This window comes from Colossoma macropomum, unplaced genomic scaffold (assembly GCF_904425465.1).
Source record: "Colossoma macropomum unplaced genomic scaffold, Colossoma_macropomum, whole genome shotgun sequence".
Classification (NCBI taxonomy): domain Eukaryota; kingdom Metazoa; phylum Chordata; class Actinopteri; order Characiformes; family Serrasalmidae; genus Colossoma; species Colossoma macropomum.
The window spans coordinates 30,572,337-30,583,806 of record NW_023494789.1 but is presented as its reverse complement, the minus strand read 5'-3'; the positions used below and the strand labels follow the sequence as shown (position 1 = coordinate 30,583,806).

Genomic DNA, 11,470 nt, shown 5'->3' with positions numbered 1-11,470 from the left:
TCTTTACTGCAAATAAGCTGAAAAGAGAAAAAGAAAAAAAAAAAAAACAAACAAAAAAAAACAAAAACACACACACCCTACTTTACTTGATAGGACAATGGTGACTGGGGGAAAAATGTCCAGAACTCATCCTTTTCCCTTTTTCTCTTAACTTTTAGGCCTTTTTACAACTACCACTAACTGCAAGGTTTATAACAGAGTATGTAAAACACACAGGGCTCTGTCATCTGTACATTATCATAGAAATTAAAGTTCACGTTTTTTTTTTTTCCAAACTAAACAGGTCAGTGGGGAAGGGAAGTCTTGCTTTACTCTGCAGAGTTGCAGGATGATGTCACTGGCGGAATTCCAGTTCATCAACACTGATTACTTTAGTTGAAGGCATGGAAGGGAGGGGCTGCTGCAGTACATCAGATCCAAACCACTTGGCCAGGCCTAGAGGTGGGCTCCCCCCTCTCCGCTGGGAATGGTTTGTCCGATGTGCACTGTGGCTTTGCGACTGAGGGGCTCCAGTGGGCCCTGTATGAAGACCTACAGAGAAAGTGCACAAGAGCCTCAGTTACATAATTACCTGTGCAATTCCTAAACACAGCTTGCCTTCCTTGTTTGATTACATACTTATTATAGAACTGAGACTGTGACTGAGCTTAAGGTACTTACTCGGTCTCTGTTGCTGCATGACTGCTAACTGCATGTGTGTCCCGGCAGCTCTTGGAGGGATGAGGGGATGCCCTGTCGTGCCTAGAGGATACAGAGACTGACCTAAAAGAGCAGGGGGCAGTCCTTGTAGCTGGGACAGATCGACAGTCTGGGGGAACATTCCTGTCAAGAGAGGGAGAGGGATACACACACCTAAACTTAAGGGCCCAAGCCCAACAGAATAGTACAATTCATAGTTAACTAATTACAAACTGTACACACCCTAAAACGTGTGCCCAAAATTAGCAAAAAGGATTCTACACCCACACAAAACTTCAATTAAAAATTCTGCAATTAAACACCAATTCACAAACCTGTCTGTAACAGTGCAGGTCCAAGCTGCTGAGGCTGTATGCCTTGGGCAAGCATCCTCTGTACCACACTGGGATGTAGCTGTGGTGGTGGAGGCCTCACTAAAGGGACATGAGACAAAAGGGGTGCTGGGTAAATCACTCTAGGGAAGGTGGAAGAGGAGCTTGGGGACAGCATGGCAGGAGTGTGGTGCCCAGTAGTGGAGCTGGGCCTGGGTCGTTCTGGCTCTTTAGAGTGGCGATTCTGGGCAGATACAGGTGTAGAGCAGGCTTTTACTCCACCTGTCTGAGGCCCACTTGTGTCCACACCCTCAAGGAAGGAACTAGGGGAAGGAGTTTCTGTAAAAGTAAGTACAAAAAGGTTAAGAAAGAAAAGAAAAGAAAGAGCACATCCACACAAACACCCTAGGACATCAGAATTAAAGTCAAGGATGAAATCTTACCATCCTGCGAGTTAGCCGTGTCTTCTTTGCTTCCTGGCCTGCTCGTTGGCTCATCTTTACTCTTTTCCTTTGACTCATACATCTTTCTTATTACTGAAGTGGGAGTAAAGGATGGGGACAGCTGCAGAAATTAGTAAAATGTCAGTACATTTCAAAATTCGTCAAACCTACAACATAAGCAGTTTCTGCATAGAAGGTTGGTACCAAAAAAAAATATATATATATATAAATAAATATTATATATTAATTTTCTTTTAATAAAAAAATACTGAAAAAGCTGACAAGGCAATGTTAAAGGAGCTAGGTAGCATGCAGGGGTTAAACTGGGCTAGAGCTCGCTGGAGCAGAGCACTGGCACCCTTATGTTAGTGTGAATGGAAAAGCAGAGCTCAGCTCCAGTACTATAATCTGATGGAAATGTTAATAGCTTCCAAAATTTTATTCACACACACACACACACACACACACACACACACACACACACACACACACACATATATACATTGTTATATACAAAGTAGCACAGAAACCAATAAGTGGTGCAAAATATTTTTGGCTCAACTGCCATGACAGTCTCACCATGCTAGTGACAGCAGCGACAGGAGAATTCCTGCCTGGTGGATGGGGGCCAGGGGATCGGTTCATCCTTGGCTGTCTACAACACACAAAAAGCCCCTCAATATGTTAAGATTTCTACAGTATTTGACATTTACCTTGTAGGCCAGTGTTTCCCAACCGTCGTCCCGAAGGCACATTGCCCTGTGCATTTTAATGTTTCCTTGCTTTAACACACCCAATTCAACCCAGTAAAGTTTGTTAATGAGCTGATTAGTTGGAACAGGTCTGCTGGGAGCAGGGAAAATTTTAAAATGTGCAGGACAGTATGTCTCCAGGACAAAAGTTTGGGAACACTGTTCTAAGCAGTCAGACACTGTACCTGTTCCGGTAGGCTTTATCATGACTTTGTTTATTGTAGCCTTGTTGGTACTGATGGCGAGCATGAACTGCCAGATCCTGCTGGAACATTAAGGCATCCAATTCTGCCTGGTCCACTCCCATCGACAACACCCTCAACTGAAACATATTTTAAACAGCGTCAAAAATGTATTATACGGCAAACAAATATTACAACTGAGTACTATAGCAATATTTGTAAAAATCTAACCTGCTGTGGAGTGGGCCCAGGACTTATGGCTCTGTGCATCTCAGGAATCTGATCCCCCAGTATCTGCTGCGAACCAACAGGGAACCCTGGGTGTAAAATTCCAAAACACATTAAAACCACAAATATATAGTCAAAAAGGTGCCCTGAAATATTAGCCAGCTAACACTGGGTTTCAGTAAACACAGAAGTCCTGGTTCACACTAACAGTAAACAACTACTGTTTCCACAATTTCAAGCATACAGCCATAAGGAAAACCACCCAAACTTTCCAAAAAACAAATCACATTTGATGTCTCAAAACAGAAGCTGACATTTCAACTTCTGCTGCTTCAGTCAAACCATCACAACATGTGAGAAGAGCAAACTACAGATACTATGAACTGACTTCATGAATTTTAATTTAACTGAACTTATTTTTCAAAGTGCTTAATGCAGCACAACAACCTGTAAAGAAGGTCAACATTTTTTGCCTACTACAATAATCCACACTAAACCAAAAGAGGTAAATAATTTCAAACTTTTTACTGCAACGTGAACCAAGTAGTTATACCTGTTCCTGGTTGCATGCAGCCTGCGTAGAAGTCCTGAATGGGAGCTCTCTGAGGGAAAAGAGGGGGTGAGGGGCCACGGTGATGCATTAGGCCAGGGGCAGGAGCAGGTGGGGCATCAGGATTCCCAAGCAGACCACTCAGGAGCGGAGAGCCTGCCCGTGGAGCACCCTGAACACCTAACAACTCCTACAAGATAAAGAGAATGACTAAATGTTCTTTGCATTTCAAAACAGCACTACCATGCTGCAGGCATGCCATACTTCCCCAAAAAAAAAAATGTTCATAAAACTGAAGGATTTTTACATGAGTAAATATCCTTTACTGAACTGAGAAAGCATGCTTTAGATGTCAGATTGATTAGTCACCTGGAATATGTTTTTCTGTTGTGTAGCAGGTACCTGAGCCTCAGACATAGGGCTCAGGATCACAGCATCTGCCGACTGCTGCAGCTGTGCACAAAGGAAGAAGGGGCAGATTTGCAACTAAGCCAGGTATTAAGACACATTGATCCAGTGAGCCCAGTGATTCCCACTCCCAACAATGTGATCTTGAAAGCTTCAGATTTGCCTCATTTATGTTTTCCCCAGAAAAAATCACTTGTGCTGGAAAAAGAACAGATCACTACACCATGGCATAAAGTCAGAACTCAAACCAACTGTGCAAAGAGCGAGTGACAAAAGCACCTTCAAAACAATACAAAATCTCCAGTACCACTTCAAAACAGGCTGACACATGAAGACCCAAAATAATACAAAACTTTTTCAGCACTATGTGACTGTACTGATGAAACTCTAAGCTAAAATAGGCAAAAAACAAGTCCTCTGCACATACACAATCTGCTTTCCCTTATTTCACTCAGAGCTGACAGAACAGGCATGCCTTAACACTGTGCATCATAGGCTAATGCAGCAGATGACCACTGGGAGAAAAAGGAAATGAGTTTAAATTTGGGTGTACAAATGTTTGTCAACCCAGTTACTACCAATGGCAGAAATTTGACTTTACTTCCTCACTTCTCCCCAAAGATCAATGCCAATGTGTAAAACAACTGCAAATCAGCTGATAAACTTCAGTAAGCCAATAAGGGGGCTCTATTCAAACATGAACCTTTATCCCCAACTCAACGCCAATGCCAAGTATAAGCAGCACTGAATTTCCAATTTAGTCAAAAACATGATTCAAGGCACATTAACAATGTAATTGTTTAAATATTTACATAGTAATAACTGAGGATCCAAAATAATTTAGTTCAGTCCTAAGAAGGAAAAAGGAAAAAACCCACAAAACAAAAACTTAACATGTTTAGGACAGATGCCACTGGTTATCTTTTGTTGCATCATGCCATTATACATCAATATACTGCCCAGGCCTACAAGTTCCTCTGGCTGTTTTAATTAACTATAATAGTGTAGCGCAACATGGTCAGTATATCATTTTCAGCCACACTTAAAACTCTCTCACACTCTCTCACACTCTCTCACACAGACAGTGCAAGGTTTTGCCTAGAAGCCCTGTTTTGCTCCATGGATTTAGTCTGGTATTAAGTCTATATTAAAACATTTGTACACACAAGTCCTAGTCAGCATAATAAACAATGAGAAGCTTCATCTCACTTTGACAACCAAGTATATAAAAAAAATTCTCTTTGTCTAAGTGCTTTGGACATCACAATAAAAAATAAAAAAAAAATGCTAATATAGGGCATGAACATTGGAAAGTAATCAACTAAACTGCCCCTGTATCTAAACTGGCCCTGAACTGGCCAGCGAAATACTGGATTAATGGATTAATGCCCTACTGAATCTGATAAGCAAAACAAATTAGTCATATGAAATGATGTTGGTTTCATGTAAATAATTTAACAGGACGGGGGGGGGCGGCACACACACACAGGACCACGCAGGACTGCATTTTATAACACTACACACTGTAACCTTCGTAGACTCAAACTCATGCCAAATGTCCCCAAGCACATGAATTAGTGCAATGCAAGCAATTCAGCCCATCCACAACTGCAGTACAAATTTATGCCCATCATTAATCCAACCCAAAAGGTATTAATGATACTAGGGGTGGCTAATAACTACCATGAACTGCTTTTAAAAACTAGACAAACAAGACACATCAGCACAGGTGTTAAGCCTGCAAAAGCAGCAGCATGCTGTCTCAAATACTCACACTTACCTAGTGCCATTGATTTTTGGTTTATACACAGTTTTACCTGAATGAGAGCAGCATGCGGGTAGTGCTTTCACATGTACAGTCATGCAAACCGGCAGACTTACGCTGTTCCCGCTGGCCTTGGGATGTGGGGGCAGCGTTCCACTTGCCTTCATGCTGCTGACCAGCTTATTGAAGGCAGACATATCAGCATCACGAGGACGCGTCATGACCCCAGAACCTCCTGTAAGAGCCTGTTCCAGGTGCTCAGCCATGAAGGGTGTGCCTCCTCCTTGACTCTGTGGCTGCCGGGGAGAGGGTTGAGGCTGCTCAGACTGAACATTCAGTCCCTTCAAGCCAACCTCCACTTCTTCCAGAGACAACACTGCCCCAGAGTTAGCTACAACAGTCAACAGTGACAAAACAGCTTTAGAGTTTTGCTAAATCAGTGTTGAAATAGTACTGACCCAAACACTTGAGCCTGCATCAAGGACCGATTCTAGACTAGTTTGAGGGAGATTAATATTGCAGGTTACTTTTCACCCATGAGAATTTCCTCTGAAACACAGAGCAATTGAACAATTCCATACCTTACCATTGTATGCACAGCAAACATGTTCATCCATTTATTGTTTTACACTAACCAAGCTCATTCGTGTTTTTGTTTTACTCTACAATGTAACTGTATTATTACGTTTTATGGTAGACTACAATGATAACCAGAACTAGGAAGATTTTTTAGCCATGTTGGATGGCAGAAGGCGTGCAATTTTTACAAAATTTACTGAAAGCCCTCACATAAAACTTGAAAGAGAGAACCAGTCATGTTACTCGACACGCAGCATCAGAAGGGGCTAGCTTTCACCCATGAGGCTGATGGTCCCAGGGTTCAAGGAAGTGTACCCCAGACCACTATTTTCAGGAGGACCAGACACCAGATTCTCTGGATTGCTCTCCAGCTTCATATTAAAATGTACCAAACTCTTGGGGCAAACAGCCTTAGGTCCATAAAAAAGCTCAAGTATGAAAGCACACTAAAACGTTGGATGGGCATAACTTACTGCTCTCTTTCAGACGGGCCTTGTTGGCATTCAAACTGGACAGAAGGGGTTTAAGGTCAATCTTGGCTTTATGGAGCAGCTCTAAGATGTCCACTTTCTCTTTATGCTCTGCTGAAGGAATGGGGGTGAAGTAGGGTGTAGGACCTTGACTAGGAGAGCTACTGCGAGGGTCAGCACCTAACAATCCACACAGAAAAGAAATTCATTTAAGATTAAAGTTGTAAAAACCAGCACAGATGTGTGCGTTATAGTTCTCCACTTACCTGCTAGTCTTTCCAACTCTTCATGTGGGGTGGAGCGCAGGCTGCTGGAGTGGCTACCAGAAGGACTCTGATTACTGGAGAACCACTGGCTAAATCGGCTGGCTGTAACCGGCCCTTCACCAAGCACGTCTTCAATCATCTGAAAGAAGCACAAGAGGCAGGCGATTCAGCATGCTTAAACAAAGAAAAAGGCAAGAAAGGGTGGGGGGTGGTGGGGGTGAGGATGGCACTTACGTGATGAGAGCTTGCAGGCTGTTTAGAGCAATGAGGGCAAATGCAGAGAGTGGGCTTTTGGGACATGGTAATTCAAAACCATGGGCACAAATGTTTACATCACCCAAACAAAAACTTGCTTCAATCATCTTTTTATTGCGGTCTTTAGAAAACAAAAAACCTCTATGCGGTTTCTTGAGCAATAAGGATTCATATAAGGCACATGTTCAAACTCAACCTAAGCTGGATCAGTGATGGGCACAAATTTGTATCACAATCTAGTTATCTACCAAGACATCCGTTCAATACAGCCAAAACATTCTGAAACAACACAAGGCAAAAAATCCCTAACATTCCCTTCATAGAGGAGCAATTCAACATGACATACAAAGCACAAACACACAACACACAGCAGCTGCATAAGCAGAAAGGTGTCCCACAGAATAAAGTGAACTGTGAAGGAGAAATCCCCAGCTGAGAGGCCTCATATGCATGTGGTTTCATGAGCATTTTCGCTTGACATCAACCATCCACTAGACCCCTCCCCATCACCCTGGTAAGCATGCAGTGCTCCCCATATCTTACCGAAGCCAGGCCAGGCATAGTCTTCTCAAGATTGAAGAACTCATTGAAGTCAAACTCTCCAGCCATTTGTTCTGGTAGAACTGCGTGTGGAACCTCCTGATCAGCTCCTGTCTCTTGGACCACCTGTGGCTCCTCAGGAAGACCACCATTACACTCAACTACACACACACACACACACACACACACACACACACACACACACACACACACACACAGAGAGACAGAGAGAGACTGATTATTTGAAAGTTTGTGCAATCTAAAGCTAGAGTAAAACGAGAACACCACCACCACATGCCTTCTTTCAGAGATTCCGTTCTCTTCCTGGAGCGCTTAGGCTTCCGCTTGTCATCCTCCAGAATCTTGTCATCGAAGCCAATGAGTTCAATGGTCTCTGACTGACTGGTGGGTCCACCGGAAAACCATTCTGGCTCCTCCTCAACATAAGAGTCATTTCTTCTCCTCTCACTAAACACTCTTTTGTCACCGAAGTCTCTCTGTAACACAAAGAGGTACTAGTTACAAGAAGTGATTTAACCCTACATAGACCAGACTCTGGCACGAATCAGTCTAATCAGTGTAGTCTCAAATCACAGATGAGCTTTACTGTTTGTGCAACTTGATGCTTACACTCTTATGCAATCACCGGCACCAATAACCAGTTAAGAAAGTTTCTGGAATGATGCAGAAAGTTTCTGTCTAAGCAGATTCAAGTCCTAATCTTTGATTAAACTGGCACATGTGCAACTTGAAACAGCCAACATAATCAGAAATTGTCAAAGCAGTGCCATGATTATTGAAGGAGCAGAGCCTGGTAATAGCAACAATTTTCTCCAAGGACACTGGTTTTGTGGAACATCTGTGGTGCAGTAATAAATCCAGCCTGCTGGGTATTTATAGATCAGTTGCCTTATGCATTTTAGCAAAACAAACAAAAAAAAAAAAACACACACAACAAAAAAAAACTCATTGCTTTCAGCAGTTCTCTCAATACCCTGAATCTCTTGTCCTTAAATTCACGTTCTCTCTCTCGTTCTCGTTCCTTGTCCACCCGAGCATCCCGCTCAAATCCACGCGTTGCCATAATGCGGCCACTTCCGATACGACGGGGGACCGTCATACGAAGTGACTCGTTCTCCTTGTTCTCCAGGGGGCTGATAGGACGCCGAGCAAGGGTGGTGGGTGCCACTTGGCAGCCACCTCCAAAACTACGACGCTGTGGACTAAGAACCACCTCCAAATCATCCTCCTTTAGACGTTCCCGTGGGTCTACAAGGCAAGGCATTTGAAAGATTTGTGTAATAAAAATAAGAGGCAGCCCCTTGCAAAGGTATGTGACACATACAACAATAATTCCCTACAAATGTGACAGCAGTGCCATAAAATTTACCTGCAATTCTGCGTTTCAAAGGAACTCTGTCCTCAGCATAGTCTCGCTTGTACCCATCAACTGGGGAGTTGCGTTCCGAGGGGTACAATGAAGCATGCCATTTTTCAGGATCCCACACGCCATCACTACAGAAATGACAAACAAGCTCTTCAAAAGCCTTAGCAGCTGATAATTATAGACATCAACACATTTTTGACCAAGGGCAACAATACTTTAAAAAGGTCAACTGATACATTTAACCTGTGAGCAAGTATTAGCTGATAAAGAAACCACATTCCACACTATACCAGTTTAACAAACGTTGCACTATTACCTGTCATATTTCTCTGACAAACACTCTGGTCTCTCATTAGAGATTGGTAACTCTTTGATTTCCAAAAGCTCTTCCTGTGAAAAGAAGCCAAACACAGATGAGTAAAACCACCAAATTAAATTTAATAGCACACAATATGGTTAGGCTTCCTTTGCCAATCATGCAACAGTTCTGACCTTGGTGTATCGATAGGCAGAGGTGACTACAGAATCTTTCACTGTGTGCCCTGTGTTATCGCCATTTTCCTGATCATCTATACAGGCATCTTTCTCCATGACTGAAGCAAGAGGCCAAATCAAAGTAGAGCTTCTTTAGACACTCCAAGCAACTGCTGGAAAAGAATCCGAGCATTAATAAACTGCAACAACCAAAGGACAAAACACAATGTCTTTCAGGAATAGCTGGTTGGAATGTGAGCAAACTGACTACTTAAGTGAGAAAGCATGCAATTGGTGTCTTGTAAATTATGGGAGAAAGGAACAGGAAATGTGAAAGTGACTTCGGTGACTTTTGTAGTTAAAGTAAAATCTAAACTACTACATCTTGATCATTTGCACCAAGGAAATTACCCGGTGTATACCTAACTACGTATTACTGCTTTCTGACAGTGAGCGCTAAACAGCTCAGAACATTAGTTAAGCGCTTTACTGAAGCCAGAATCAAACGTGTTATGTGATGAATTTAAGTTAACTAGCAACACCACCACTTAAGCTGCCATAGGCCTGGATGCAGGCCAGTCCAAGACAGTAACTCGTTTGCTTGACGGTTTAATGCAGTTTAATTCGATGCTTTAACTTTAAGCTTTTAAAAAGCCTCTGCTGTATCAGTTAGGTGGACACATAGATCCAAGCGCCAATGTTCAACCAGCCGCAGTTAGCAATAACTTAGTTAGCAGCAATAACGTACCCGATTAGCTATAAGATACATTACTAGCTACAACAGTTAGCTATAACAAAGCACTACACTACTTATGGTCTCTCTACTTCTGTAAATAAACTTACCTGTTTCTAGACAAAAATACACCTCAGGCTTCTCCCTTCCTCCGCTGATGCTACAGTTAGCTAACTAGCAGGTCACTCAACTTTTACACGAAATATCGAGCACAACTAGAGTGCGTCCAGACTCTTCAACATCAGTTTACTGGCTAGTATTATTTGTGAATTATACTGCAACGTTGTTTTTGTCTAATTTCACCTAAACAACCCTAACAGTCCAGGTCTATGGTTAGAAAACAGCATTAACGTTAGCCGGCTAAGGAGCCCTCAGCCAAGCAGGCTAAACGCTAACAAACCGACGCCGTCGGTTAGCTAGATAGTTTTTTTGGCAAAAGTAGCTAGCTAAGTAATTCCACTCTTCACCTATTTTCCTCGCAAACAGCACTACACTTAACATTCAGAGTAAACAACAGGAAGTTAACCACAATATTTCCACAGTGTTTGTACCTCTGTTTGCAAGCTATTGAAAAAGCAGCTCAAAGCTAGCCGGCTAACCTACCTAACAGGCTAGCTTAGCTAGCTAAATGATTATTACTCACTACAGATCATAATTCACTCAGAAAACGCCTGAAAGGACTGGAGAGAGACAGTGAGTTCTGTGAATTTCCCGCAGGATAATGAGTTGAGAGCCGCGGTGCAGACTGACTAAGACTATACGTAAAACTAAAAGTGTACCTCGGGCTACTTTTGTAATGAACACTCTTTCTCTCACTATCTCTCTGTTGGGTCTCCAGACGCTCAGCGGCGAAATTCTCCAGCTCACCACAGGCTCTGAGTGATGGCCCAATCAAGGATTATATAGTGACCACTGCCGCCTTCGTTACAATGGAAATATATATACCTTTTTTCATTTATATTATGATCCCTAATTTTAGTACATAAAATACTTAATGTAATACACTTTCCTCGAAATTACTAGTAAGTGCGGTTATAGAGCAGGTCAATAGTCGTCAGGCAACAGATTGGCCTCCTATTATCAACCTGTGCCGGTGTTTAGATGTTCCTGCCGATGAACGTTAGAGGCCCCAGCGGTGCCGCTTAACCTACCGTTTTCTTTCCGATGCGATAAGAAACTCCTCAGTCCTGAGACTGGACACTAAAATCAAACAATGAAACGTGTTCTCTGCTACTAAATGACATAATACGTGAATAATTTTTTTTAACTGGGAAACGTTTAGTATTCAGTGTCCAGTATAGTGGATATTTGGACTTGACGTGAGAGAGGGGCACATGAAATGTGAGAGTTTTAAAATAATTAACATTTTTATTATCATCAACATAACAACACACAAAGAAAGCACTGAACTTTTCATGTGTTTACTGT

At 42.4% G+C, this 11,470-nt stretch overlaps 1 protein-coding gene across 8 annotated transcripts; it reads right to left on the bottom strand.

Moving 5' to 3' along the window:
- Positions 1-239: 239 nt before the first annotated feature.
- eif4enif1 (eukaryotic translation initiation factor 4E nuclear import factor 1) lies at positions 240-10,922 on the bottom strand. 8 transcript variants are annotated; one of them, XM_036570914.1, is made up of 19 exons: positions 10,822-10,922; positions 9,328-9,479; positions 9,152-9,225; positions 8,839-8,963; positions 8,443-8,717; positions 7,747-7,945; positions 7,452-7,609; positions 6,654-6,792; positions 6,391-6,567; positions 5,455-5,729; positions 3,535-3,618; positions 3,169-3,355; positions 2,619-2,704; positions 2,391-2,527; positions 2,033-2,108; positions 1,454-1,574; positions 1,014-1,349; positions 661-822; positions 240-531 (listed from the first exon to the last, which is right to left on the bottom strand). In XM_036570914.1, exons 2-19 carry the CDS (start codon positions 9,424-9,426, stop codon positions 335-337), a joined length of 2,907 nt encoding a protein of 968 aa, XP_036426807.1. In that variant the 5' UTR covers positions 9,427-9,479; positions 10,822-10,922; the 3' UTR covers positions 240-334. The 8 variants fall into 8 exon arrangements, with proteins under 8 accessions (XP_036426807.1, XP_036426809.1, XP_036426808.1 ...); XM_036570916.1 differs by having other exon boundaries at positions 10,859-10,919; XM_036570915.1 differs by having other exon boundaries at positions 9,328-9,482; positions 10,859-10,916.
- Between the last annotated feature and the right edge of the window lie 548 nt (positions 10,923-11,470).

Bases quoted from the DNA above. Each gene is read 5' to 3' on its own strand.
- eif4enif1 (XM_036570914.1), bottom strand. From the start codon at position 9,426: ATGGAGAAAGATGCCTGTATAGATGATCAGGAAAATGGCGATAACACA. The intron at 8,964-9,151 runs GTAATAGTGCAA...TCATTTCTGTAG, and splicing joins TTGTCAGAGAAATATGACAG to TGATGGCGTGTGGGATCCTG. The intron at 1,350-1,453 runs GTAAGATTTCAT...TTACTTTTACAG, and splicing joins CACGGCTAACTCGCAGGATG to AAACTCCTTCCCCTAGTTCC.